Below are 12005 nucleotides of genomic sequence, written 5' to 3' on the forward strand. Positions count from 1 at the left end.
ATCTCCCTGCAATGCAGGCACCCTTGCACCATGGTGAGCCCAGTGCACTCACTGTTCTGCATTAAAGGGGCGTGCAATGGGCGTTCCCAGCAACATCCATGGCTTTTTGACACTGCCCGAGATTTACAACAAATAGTAAATCTGAAGCAGTGCCAAAAACGTATGCCTCTCTAGGGGAGGTGCAGGGGAGGCACAGCAAGGAAAAATATCTTTATTTATCCTCGTTTTTCCTTTTTATATGTGCTGCATTTTGCAGCACACGTAGAAAGAGGAAAACGCCTCTTGTGATTACTTTTGTGCAGGAAGGTTTCCTTTCCTCACAAAAATAATCATCCCGCAACTCAGGCTCCTTTGACCATGGTGCGAAGGTGCATGCATCAGTGCACGGCAACCCATTGTGCACCGGCGCAGGGGAAAAAGAAGTGAATGTGCTGTATCTAATAGATACAGCTCATTCCTGCCCTTTTTTTGGCGTAGGGCAGCGTATGAGGCCCTACGAACTATGACTTCTGATTCAACATTTGTGATCCCTGGTTATCAAGAGCCCTTGCAGACTGTGCTATTGGACAGATGGGAAGAACCGCTAAGGTGATATGAGACAAACAAAAAAGTCATATAACAGCAAATGGCCAGAAATCTCCCCCTTAAGGCACCTTAAGGAACAAGAGTACAGCGAAAATAAATTATAACACCAGCATTGAGCAGAGCAAAGAATGATGGAAAAAAAGACTTGCACTGAATAGAACGTGGAAGTAATTCCAGTAGAAAAATAAACAAGACTATAGGAACACGGAAGGACAGTTAATAAACTAATTAAAATGACTAAAGGACAATAGAATTTGTAAGCATTCTTTCAGTTTATTCAGGAAGGAAGTATGAAAGAATAATATTAACTAAAGAGGGTAGGGTGGCACTCAGTCAGAAACTTGGATGGGACACCACACCAGGACACTATTACCATATGGAGGAATAATACACTAACTGAGATAGGAACCGAAGAAACTGAATTAAATGTTAGTGATCCTGTGTGTCTTGTTTCGGTTTGTGTTAAAAAGAAGAAAATTAGCTAAGAGAGTCTTCATTTAGAGACTTCTCCTTTTTTAGGATGAGAAGGTTGTCATAAAAATGCCCACAAACAACCCATTCATAGAATGAGTTAGAGAAGTAGAGGGAAATGGAAATTTCTGAAATGCATAGAGATTTCTATCCAAGTATCAGTGTGCAAACTAGGGGGCAGATTTACTACTTCTGGCACATTTCTGCTAATCAGCAGGAATGCGCCAGAAGAGTTGCGATGCATCTGCCCACCCGTGCGCCACCACTGATGCACCGCATTTACAATGCGGCGCACCGTGGCGCACGGATGGGCAGATGCGTGTTGCATCCCCAGTAGGAAAGGTGGCGCATTGCTGGAGTTGCATCGCAAGCGCGACGCAGCTCCAGCAAGGCTCTGAGGTGCCCTATCCCTAACATGCTGCATCAATCCGTACGCCTGCTTCAAGCAGGTGCACGGTTTTGACGTAGCATGGCCTTAAAAGTGACTGAGTGAAATCTTGTAGATTTCACTCAGCCACTTTTAGGAGGCGTTCTTGCGCCAGAACGCCCCCCGGCGCGGGAACGCCTACATGTGGCACAGGGCTTTACAACATGACACATTTCCCAGATGCGTCACGTTGTAAATACCCCGCAGCATGGCGCTGGCTTTGCGCCGCCGCAGCATCACAAAAGTGACGCAACGGTGGCGTAAAAGTGGTGCAAGGGGCTTGCAAATCTGCCCTCTTGAATTTTTATGAAATAAAACAAAAAAAGAATGAGCTAAAATAAGGATAATTGATACAATGAAATGTGTGAGCTAATAAAAGTTGAAAATTGATGACACACAATTTAAAAAAAATTATAAAACATGAATTAATTAGAAATAATGAGAAGGAACGACATAAAAATTGTGTGCATCCTACGTCGAAGAGCTGGAGCACATTGAAATGTTGAAATTAGATGGGGAAGTATACCATTGCCTGGACTAATGAAAGTGTATCCAGGTATGGGATAGCACTTGTCGGAGCTCATTCTTAATTCAAGGGCTTCAATTCAATGATCAACTTAAAAACAGAGATGGTTATATATCATGGGGCATATTTATTGTACTTCCATGCAGTGCAACGCTGCAAGCCATCCTGTTGCGCTGTGTGCAAGTGAAAAGACAGGAATGTGCCGTATTTAACATGATACAGCACATTCCTGTCCTTTCCTTGCACTGACGCACATTTGGCTGCCAAGCTCCAACGCAGATCCCCTTGCACCATGGTGCAAGGGTGCCTGCATTGTAAGCAGGATTGTTTTTGCCTAGTAAGGGATACAATCCTGCCCAAAAATAATCCTGAGAGGCATTTTCTCTTTCTATTTGTACTGCAGAATGCAGCACGAATAAAAAGAGGAAAAAGTGAGGAGAAATAAAGATATTTTTCCACGTTACGCATTTTAACACATTCCAGGTCTACCAATCTGAGAATGCACCAAAATAATCTGAGAATGCACCAAAATCCACGAGTGGACACATAGGAACACCCACGCTCCACCCATGGAACTCCTCCTTGGAGCAGAGTAACGCTAGGCAGCTATTTGCGCTACTCCAGATCGATCAAGCAATGCAGGGCCACACAAAGTGGTCTTGCTTGCTAGATAAATCTGACTTTAGTGTTGCATCGCCCTTACGTCCCCTTGTGTGGTGCATGAGTGACGCAACACTATGATAAATATGGGCCTACTGTTTAATGTAGGGTGTTGTGTGGTGCAACACAGCACAAAGCATTGCATCAGTTTATGACATAGTAAAAACATCCCGGGGCACTGCAAAATTGCGCCACGCACTGCCAGCACTCACAAAGCTGAGGTCCTTGATAGAAAAAAAAAATTCTGACTGGTTCTGCTAGAATAGAAGTGTTGTGGCCACTGGAGAGAGCTCTTATAATTCTTTCAGGAGCACCTGACATTTCACCAAACAATGCCCACTGTACAGGTACAGCGCTGACAATAAAGGGGTAAAGTTGCCACACTGCGTTGCATGAAAAGGAGAGAGCTGAAAAGCTCTATAGCTACTAAGATATTGTGCACTTCAGTACTCTCCTTGCATCGCTGCATTTGTGACTGCCTAGCACCAATGCAGGCACCCTTTCACCATAAGTGTGAAGGTGCCTACGTTATAGGCAGATGGTTTTTGTGCAGGAAGGGATGCCTTTCTGCATGGGAATTTCTATGCTCCACCCATGGAACTCCAACCACTAAGAAATGTAACGCAACCCAGTGCAAGCTGCTGCACAGTATTACACTTCTTTGCAAAGCGTCACAAGCCCACGCAAATCAGGTCTTGCGTGGCTTTGTAAATCCCAAATATGCCCTTGCGATGCAAAGGCTTTGTGAATCTGGCCCAAAATTTCAATTTTCCCTATAGGGCCGTTCAACTCTCAATGACTTAAAATGTGTGGCCTCTACAGTCTACGTCCAGCCTAGACTCATCCAGTTAACATTTAGTGCTTCCAAGGATGGGTTCAAGAGGCACTGTTGTAGTTTATCCTCATTTTAAACCTTCAATAATGGATATCCTTAACTTGAATTGATATTTGGAGGTAGGGAGAGCACTGACATTACATCTCTCGTGACCCCATGGGCACTCCTTGTTCCCTCTTGTTCAGCACCACACCCAGGGTAGCCTCAAAGCTACATCTGCTGCTCTGACCACTACACCATCAGTATGGCTCAGTAGCTACAGCCACAGATGGGGAGTCTACTGGTGAACCTGCCCTGTCACAAACAGGTAGAGAGTGTGGTCTGGCATGCACTGACCCCCCAGAGTACCACACAGGTACCTGGAGGACTTGGAGTACACTTCCCTGCCTCTGTCTTCTATGCCTGTCTCCTAAATGTAACCAAGACTACAGGTCAGGTGGGTGTGACTATACTGATGTAGTGCTAGGCACAGGGCCCTAAAACCAATTAGGCAACGGATCACACGTCTGGCATCAGGGTTTAGCTAACATAATAATGCACCACAAAGTCCTTACATAGCAGGAAAGACTAGGTCTCACCAAACCTAGTTCTGCAGCATTGTGCATAGTAATCACCATAAGAGTTGTGGAACAATCAAAGTTTTTTGGTCTCCAATGAACAAGTTTCTTTAGTACGATAAAGTAAACACCATCAAGATTAGTTCTGCAGTTAACTCCTTAGGGAACCCTAGACTATTTCAAAGCATTGTGCCATTCTAAGATTATCAGTAAGCAGCCACACTTGGAACACAGGAGAGGTTATACTACATCTTCCGCTACAGGCCTACACACACACATAAAAGTTGCTTAACCATGCCGGGGTGTTTCTCTACCAACTCAATCTTTTTTGGGATGTATGATAATGTACATACATGCCCTAAACTTTGCTAAGCATAAACACACTGGGCCTGTTGTATGAGGTTTTGCCGTAGGGCAGTGACACAGCCACCCTGCTGCACTACCCTAAGGCAAAAGAAAAGGGCAGGAATGCTCCATATCTATTAGATATGGCACATTTCTGTCCCTTTCCCCAGAGCCGGTGCACAATGGGCTGCCGTGCACCAATGCAGGCACCTTTGCACCATGGTTCAGGAGTGCCTGCATTGCGGGGGATGATTATATTCACAGGAGGAATTTTCCTCTTTCTATGTGTACCCGTAGAAAAAGGTACATCAAGGAGAAATAAGGATATTTCTCCTAATTGTGACTCCCTTACACCTCCTCTGGGGAGGCATACATTTTTGGTAATGCCTCAGATCTACAATTTCTCGTAAACCTGGGGCAGAGCCAAAAAGCCATGGATGCCAGAATCGTACCGCGAAGAACTTGAGGCAGAGTTTCTGGGGCTTGATGTGCTGAGGCACTTTTAAAACTAATTTTGATCATTTTTTAATCACCTGCATTTCGCGCTGACTGCTAACGCGTTGTGTCATTTTTAATTTTTATTCCTTGCGCTGAGTGCTAGCGCGTGTCACCGCTTTTTCCTTGTGCTGCTCCCTGAACCATCGCGCTGATTGCCAGCGCTTGCACTGCTGACTGTTGAGTGCTTTTACATTCTGGACAGGCCATGTCTCTTGCTTACCTGACTGTGTGTATTCCCACTGGTTCCTTTTCTGTTTCTGCACCTTAGGCGGAAAGCCGGGTGCATTCTTCACGCTATCTCTTTCTACTTTGTTTCTGGTCTTCCCCGCGTGTGCTGGGTGGCAATAGCACCGCGGGGGGACTTGCCTTTTCTCTCATCCCCATTCCAGTCGGGCATACGAGGTGCCGCTGGGTACTTTGGGATAGGAACAGCGGCCATCTTGGGAGGAGTTTTTGCACGCCGGTCGGCGGACCAGCGGTGCGGCTCTCCTTTCACTCCCCATGCGCGACTATAAGTTTAGAGGCTCTTCCCTCTGCGCAGCGGACGCACCTATCCCTCGCCAAAGAAGCGCCTAAGGTAAGCCCGTCTGCGCCTGTCAGGGTCCCAGATGCGGACGGGTGCGGACGTGGGCTTTTATTTTTCTCCTTGGGTGTTCCCAGCTTCTTGCCACCATGCCCTCTTATACTTCTGCTGAACTCCTCTCCCTTCGGGGCGAGGCGGCTAACTGCCGCTGCGTCTTTCCGGGTAGGCGGGCATTGAAAAAGGGCTGCCCTGGCTGGGGCTGGCGTTTGGTCGGCCCCCACGCTGTATCTCCTGCGACTCTGCCTACCTACAATCCCTGCTTTCTTCTTAATACCAGATCTCTCAGTAGGCATTCTCTGGATATTTATAATCTGCTGACGGAGTCTAAGCCGCTTTGCCTTTTTCTAACAGAGACCTGGCTGGGAGAAAGCTCTGGCCCTGACCTAGCGACTGCCATTCCTACTGACTATGTCATCGTCAGAAAGGATAAGGCTATAGGCAGAGGCGGTGGGGTTGCTCTGGTAGTCAAAAAGCGCTTCTCCTGCGCCACTTTTTCCACTGACAATATCACGGGATGCGAGTCCCTGGGTTTCACCCTCTCCCTGTCCCCCCACCAAGCTTGTGTTGGGCTTCTAATATATAGGCCACCGGGACCCATAGGCCTCTTTTTCGAGGAATTGCAGGCTGTTCTTTTGGTACTCTGTTTAAAATCAGAACATTGTATACTGTTGGGAGATTTTAACTTCCACATGGATGTATGCAGTGACACTGATGTTGTTAAGTTGTGGGACATTACAGCTCCTTTAGGGTTGTTACCTTATGTCTTTGTTCCCACGCACAACAAAGGTCACATCTTTGATCAAGTTTTTTCTACCGTTTTGATCAGCACGTCCCCCCCGGTCCCAGTTCTATGGTCCGATCACTATTTAATACATTTTTATATCCCCCCAGTCACCATTACTTCTTCAAGACCGTTGGAAGGCTCTAGAGGGACTGCACAGGCATTTCACCGGGTGTCCTCTGAAATGTTGGCATTTGCGCTCTCCTCACACCCTTGTCAACTGTCTGGTAGTTTAGAGGAGGATCTGTATCTGCTACATAGGTGGCTCGTTGACAGATTTGAAGAGCTAGCTCCAGTGGTAATTTACAGCAAAACCAGCAGGCGCGCTTCTGCCCCGTGGTTCACTCCCTTTCTCGGTGAGATGCGACGAGAGTGTAAGAAAGCCGAAAGGGCTTGTCGTCGCCTGTACGACCCCAGTGATAAAAATAAATATAGGGAATCAATTAGGCTCTATCACAGCCATATCATGGCTGGAAAAAAGCCTATTTCGATAAAAGAATCGAGGATGCGGCGAATACAAGCAAAGAAATATTCCGCATTGTAAAAGAGTTCATCTCCCCCACCTCGATCTTGCCTTCCCACTCCCATACTGAATCATGGGTTTGTCAACTTGCAATCTTCTTTGCTAATAAAATTAAATCCATTCAAGATACTTTTCCCCCTATTAGCTTAGTATCTGCACCTGAGATCAGGCTTCCTCTGTTCCCATCCTTGGTAGCGGAAGGCCCCTCTCTCTCTGAGTTTCCGTCTTTGTCTCTCTCTGCCTCACTTGACCTTTTCACCCAGCTCAAGTCTGGTTCTCCGCAGGATCCCTGCCCCGCAAAATGTCATGGAAGAGTAGCGCCTGCCATAAATACCTTGCTCAACCCGGTGCTCAATATGTCCTTAAGCACGGGAGTGGTTCCCCAGGCCTGGAAGCATGCCTTGATCCTGCCGCTTGTCAAGAAGCCCAATTTGGACCCATTGGTCCATGCCAACTATAGGCCTATCTCCCTCCTCCCGGCTTTGGCAAAGGTGGTGGAGAAGCACGTGCACGTCTCCCTATCCAACTTCATTGAGAGTAATGATATTTTACACGACACTCAGTCGGGTTTCCGTGCCAATATGAGCACGGAGACCGCTCTTCTTGAAGTCACCGATGCCATTAGGGAAGTACTAGACACTGGAGGAAAGGCCATACTAGTTATGTTGGATCTGTCGGCGGCCTTCGACACCGTTCCCCATGACGGTCTCCTTTCAAGACTCAGTGAGATCGGATTACGGGAAACGGTGTTGAACTGGTTTGAGTCATTTCTGGCCGGGTGCCGGCAAACGGTCTGGGCGCCACCTTTCTCTGCCGACATGCCGCCATTGGAGGTGGGGGTGCCTCAGAGTTCCATCTTAAGCCCCACCCTTTTTAACATCTATATGGCCCATCTGGCAGCAGTGGCGAAGTTGTTTGGTGCCCAGATCGTATCCTATGCTGATGACACCCAGCTCCTCTTTACCTGTACAAAGGGTTCCGACTTTGACGGTATGCGGATCAGAGGCTGTCTGGGGGCTGGTTTAAACAGCACAGTCTGAAATGTAATTCCGATAAATCGGAACTGCTTTTCTTTGGCTGCTCTCCAGATCCCAGATGGAAGGCTTGGTGGCCCCTGGATATGTACCCACCGGCAGACGCTTCTTCCAAGGCAAAGAACCTCGGGTTTCAGATTGACGACGGCCTTTCCTTTGGGTTTCAGATTCTCGGGCTTACAGGGAAATGTTTTGGCATTTTGAAAATGTTAAGAAAATTCCTTCCGATCTTGTCTCTGGAGCATAGAAAGACCACTGTGCACGCCTGGATTATGCGAATGTGCTCTATCTGGGACTGCCAACATTTTTTCTTTCGCGCCTGCAGATGGTGTAGAACACCACTGCAAGAGCTATCTACGGCCTCCAGCGGAGAGTGAGTGCATCGGAGTTGCTTAAAAAGCTCCACTGGCTTCCTGTTTCAAGACGGATTACTTTCAAGCCACTGACACTTGCCTTTAAGGCGCTCCACCATGTAGGGGCCAGATACATTAGGAAGCGCCTGGCCTTCTATGTGCCTTCTAGAACTCTTAGATCAGTTTCCTTGGCTATGGCTTCTGTTCCTTCCATCAGGCGGGCTAGAATTGGAGGTCGCTCCTTTCGCCACTTGGCACCTCGATGTTGGAACTCTCTGCCCGTCTCCCTAAGGAAAATCAGAAACCTACTGGCTTTTAGGAAGGAGCTGAAGACATGGCTTTGTACCCAGTAATTTTCCTGCTCGCCCTCGCATCTGCCCTGGATTTTCTTTCTCGGGTTTTGTCAAAGCGCCGAGACACTCCTCGGAGTAGCCGTGCGCTATAAAAAATCCGTTATAACATAACATAACGCCCCCGGCAACACCAATTGCATGCCCCTTTAACACAGAAAAACTCGTTAAAGTGGACGATATTTATGAGGCAGCAGTAAGCTGAAAAAAGTGGCTTAATTTTTACCCTCCTTAATATTGAGTCTTTCCTTGAGGGTGCTGTGCATGTTCTCCACTCTCATCACCATTGGGGATGTGACCATTTCTGTCCTGCCACCACAGCTCTATGCATGCTGATTTCAGATCTTGCTGCCACCTGTTTCTTTTCTCCGTGTTGCTGCATGACTTGTATGCTACTGTTAGGGACATACTCTTATTTGAAACTATTGATGGTATTGACCCAATGTATGTTTTAGAATGATTGTTGAATACTGAGGTATGATTGGACATATTGTATGACAACAGAATATCCCAAAGGGAATTTTTCTCAGACTTAAGCGTCTTTGTGGTGTCCTGTCCCTTTGGTTGTTGGACCCCTCTTTTATTATTGAGACTGGATGAAATACCCCAACTTGTATGAGGGTCTTACAGGCACATGCATCAACGATTTTTGCATGCGCAAACGGTGCGATTCGCTAAAATCAGCCGTTTGCGAATGCAAAATCCTGTTTTGAGATGCATCGTGCATTTTTGGGAAAATCGCTATTTTTAGCGAATTCCAAAAATGCGATTGCTTCTAAGGAATCGCAAATTTGCGATTCCTCAAAAGCAATGCATGATTCATTTTAAAATTGCGAATTCGCAAATAGGGGGTGCAAATTACCACGAGGTTGAACCTCGTGGTAATTTGCGAAAATGTGCTAAAATGCTCTAATTTGCATTTAAAAACACTGTCATGTTACAGACACACATGTCCTTAGGACATGTATGTTTGAAACATGCACTCCAAAATACATTTCAGGGGTGCAGGGGGGGGTCCAAAGGACCCCCCCCTGCACCCATGGAATGCATCAACAGTTTGCGAATTTCAATTTGCGAATTCGCTATTCCCATTGATTCCTATGGGCCTTTTGGCCCATAGGAATCAATGGAAATTGCGAAATCGCAAATTGAAATTCTCATAATATTTGCGATTCGGTAAAAATTGCGATTTTTGCCGAATCGCAAATATTATGCAATTTAATTCATGCATCCCGTTTTGCGATTCCTTATTTGCGATTCCTTAAAAATCGCTAATAAGGAATCGCAAAACGTTTTATTGATGCATGTCACCGTAAGTGTATAATTAGTTAGGGGCATACATTCATAATAAAGTGACGGAGCGCGGCGTTAGCCATATTAGCTTAACGTCGCACTCCCCCACTTCATAAACGCAGAGCTGCACCATATTTACAAGAATGCGGAGCAGCCCTGCGTTTCACCTTGCTCTGGTGCTAATTGCAGCTGCCTAGTGCCAACGCAGGCACTCTTGAAACATTGTGCAAGGGTGCCTGCGTTGCAGTGAAAGATTGTTTATGTGCAGGAAGGTGTCCCGTCCTGCACATAAACAATCACGAATGGCTGGCTTTTTTTAACTTCTATGTGTGCTGCAGAATGCAGCACACATAGGATTGCAACATGTCGTTTTAAACAAATGATTGTTTATGTGCAGGAAGAGACACCTTCCTGTACATAAACAATCAATGGTGTTTTGCAGTTTCTATGTGTTCTGCACAATGCAGTGCACATAGAAACAGAAAAAACAAGGAGAAATAAAGCATTTCTCCTCATTTCGCCAGTGTAAGACTAGGTATTTTTTGGTCTTAAGTTTGGCCCTGCCCCATATTTACGGCACTCTTGTAAATATGGGGCAGCATCAAAATCAGTGCGTGTTGCGGTGGAACGCCCACCACAACACCCATTGCCCTCCCCATTCATGCTAAATATAGCGTGAATTCGTGCCTTATTTACAAGACAGTGCTTTGTAAATAACGTTGACGTTCTGGTGGCGATAGGGGTTTGTAAATATGCCCCTTAATTTTCATTCAATTGTACAAATTGTTTTCCAGGAATTTATTTTGTTTCACCACTTGGTTGCAGACGTATTCTTAATGTTCAAAAAGTCCGCTTTACGAAGGTTTAGATGCACTCAAAAATGCAGGGAGAGGATGTTTAAGTGAAATGTCTGGTTTGTTTGGCCTCTTTTAGTTAAAGTTTTTATATTTTCATTCTGATGTCTTACAATAATGGAAGATCTTGGGAAAATTATGAATATGCAGCATATAAGTTTTGCAATCAAATTAGACACAACCATTATCAAAACAAGAGTTGTTAACAACAATCAAAATGACTTAGGACTACATTTTGCCTGGGGTTATAAAGCTCGTGGACCACTTTGTATTATAATTCACAGCTCCCGCATACTGGCCAGCATTTATGGTCTTCAAAGCAGCAAAAGGGGTATGAAAAACGAGGGGAATTTTCCCTCTATCTTTGTGGGTAGCATTGCATGAATTTTCAACAGTTTTTTGTAGAACAAATCACCAGGATTGTCAGCCATTTTGTCTCAGCGAAGACATAAATGACTGTATTAACAAGGAGTATGGACCCTAACCTCATCCACCTATGCTGGAAAGAGGTTATGGCAACTAGTGTGAAATGTTTGCAAAGCTGTTGATGACGTCAAACCTCTGTGCTGTTATTTTGGCATTATTAGCATCACTACACACCTTCACACCTTAAATTTTCCAAAGCTCCATGAAGTGAACCAGTTCATCATTTGTGCTTTCTTCCACTTTGTCATTGAGATTATCTTTTTCAATTGCTCAGTCAGGAGCTACATCCTTTACTCAAACCCTCACACATTTACTTGCTACTCCAGTGGTTCCTTATTTTGTTCAATTATTCACTGTGGCCCGATACACAAGAGCCTCTACATTTGTGGCGGAGGCTCCTCAGTCGTGCCGGGATCCCCGCACTCGTGGGGGGGGGGGGGGATCTCTGCATTGCAGTTTCCCATTGCGGATATCCCACGAGTGTAGAGATCCAGCAATTGCTAAATAGCCTCTCCCACGAATGTGGAGGCTTTTTGTAAATCAGGGCCTCACTCTATCACTCACGCTCACTCATTAGCTCATTTGCTATTTCTCTCCATCCTTCACTTGTTTGTGTGCTTGCTTATTCAGTGGCTTATTCACTAAGTCCATCTTTTAATGAGCACTTATTCACTAGCAGGCTCACTCACACCAATCAATCCACTTACTTGGATGTCATTGATCTCTGAGCTGGGATGGATGGTGGTTACTGATACTACATTCTTTCTGTTGAGAGGAAACTTCTTGGCACCTTTTGGGGTTTTCCGATTCTTAGCCTGATTTGCAACTTTGATTTTCACTCCAGAACATCCGTGAATGCGAAACTTCGTCGCTCCTGGTGGTGCTGATCTAGAAAATAAACTTG

At 45.7% G+C, this 12005-nt stretch overlaps 1 protein-coding gene across 1 annotated transcript in view; it reads right to left on the reverse strand.

Annotated features, from left to right (window-relative positions):
• The window catches only part of LOC147711061 (protein-arginine deiminase type-3-like), a 128428-nt gene that overhangs the window by 74653 nt on the left and 41770 nt on the right, over nt 1-12005 (reverse strand). The window contains exon 2 of the mRNA XM_086921884.1: nt 11809-11989. Coding sequence (XP_086778010.1) covers nt 11809-11989 — 181 coding nt within the window. The remainder of the gene's footprint in view (nt 1-11808; nt 11990-12005) is intronic.

This window comes from Lissotriton vulgaris, chromosome 5 (genome assembly GCF_964263255.1).
Source record: "Lissotriton vulgaris chromosome 5, aLisVul1.2, whole genome shotgun sequence".
In the NCBI taxonomy this organism is placed as follows: domain Eukaryota; kingdom Metazoa; phylum Chordata; class Amphibia; order Caudata; family Salamandridae; genus Lissotriton; species Lissotriton vulgaris.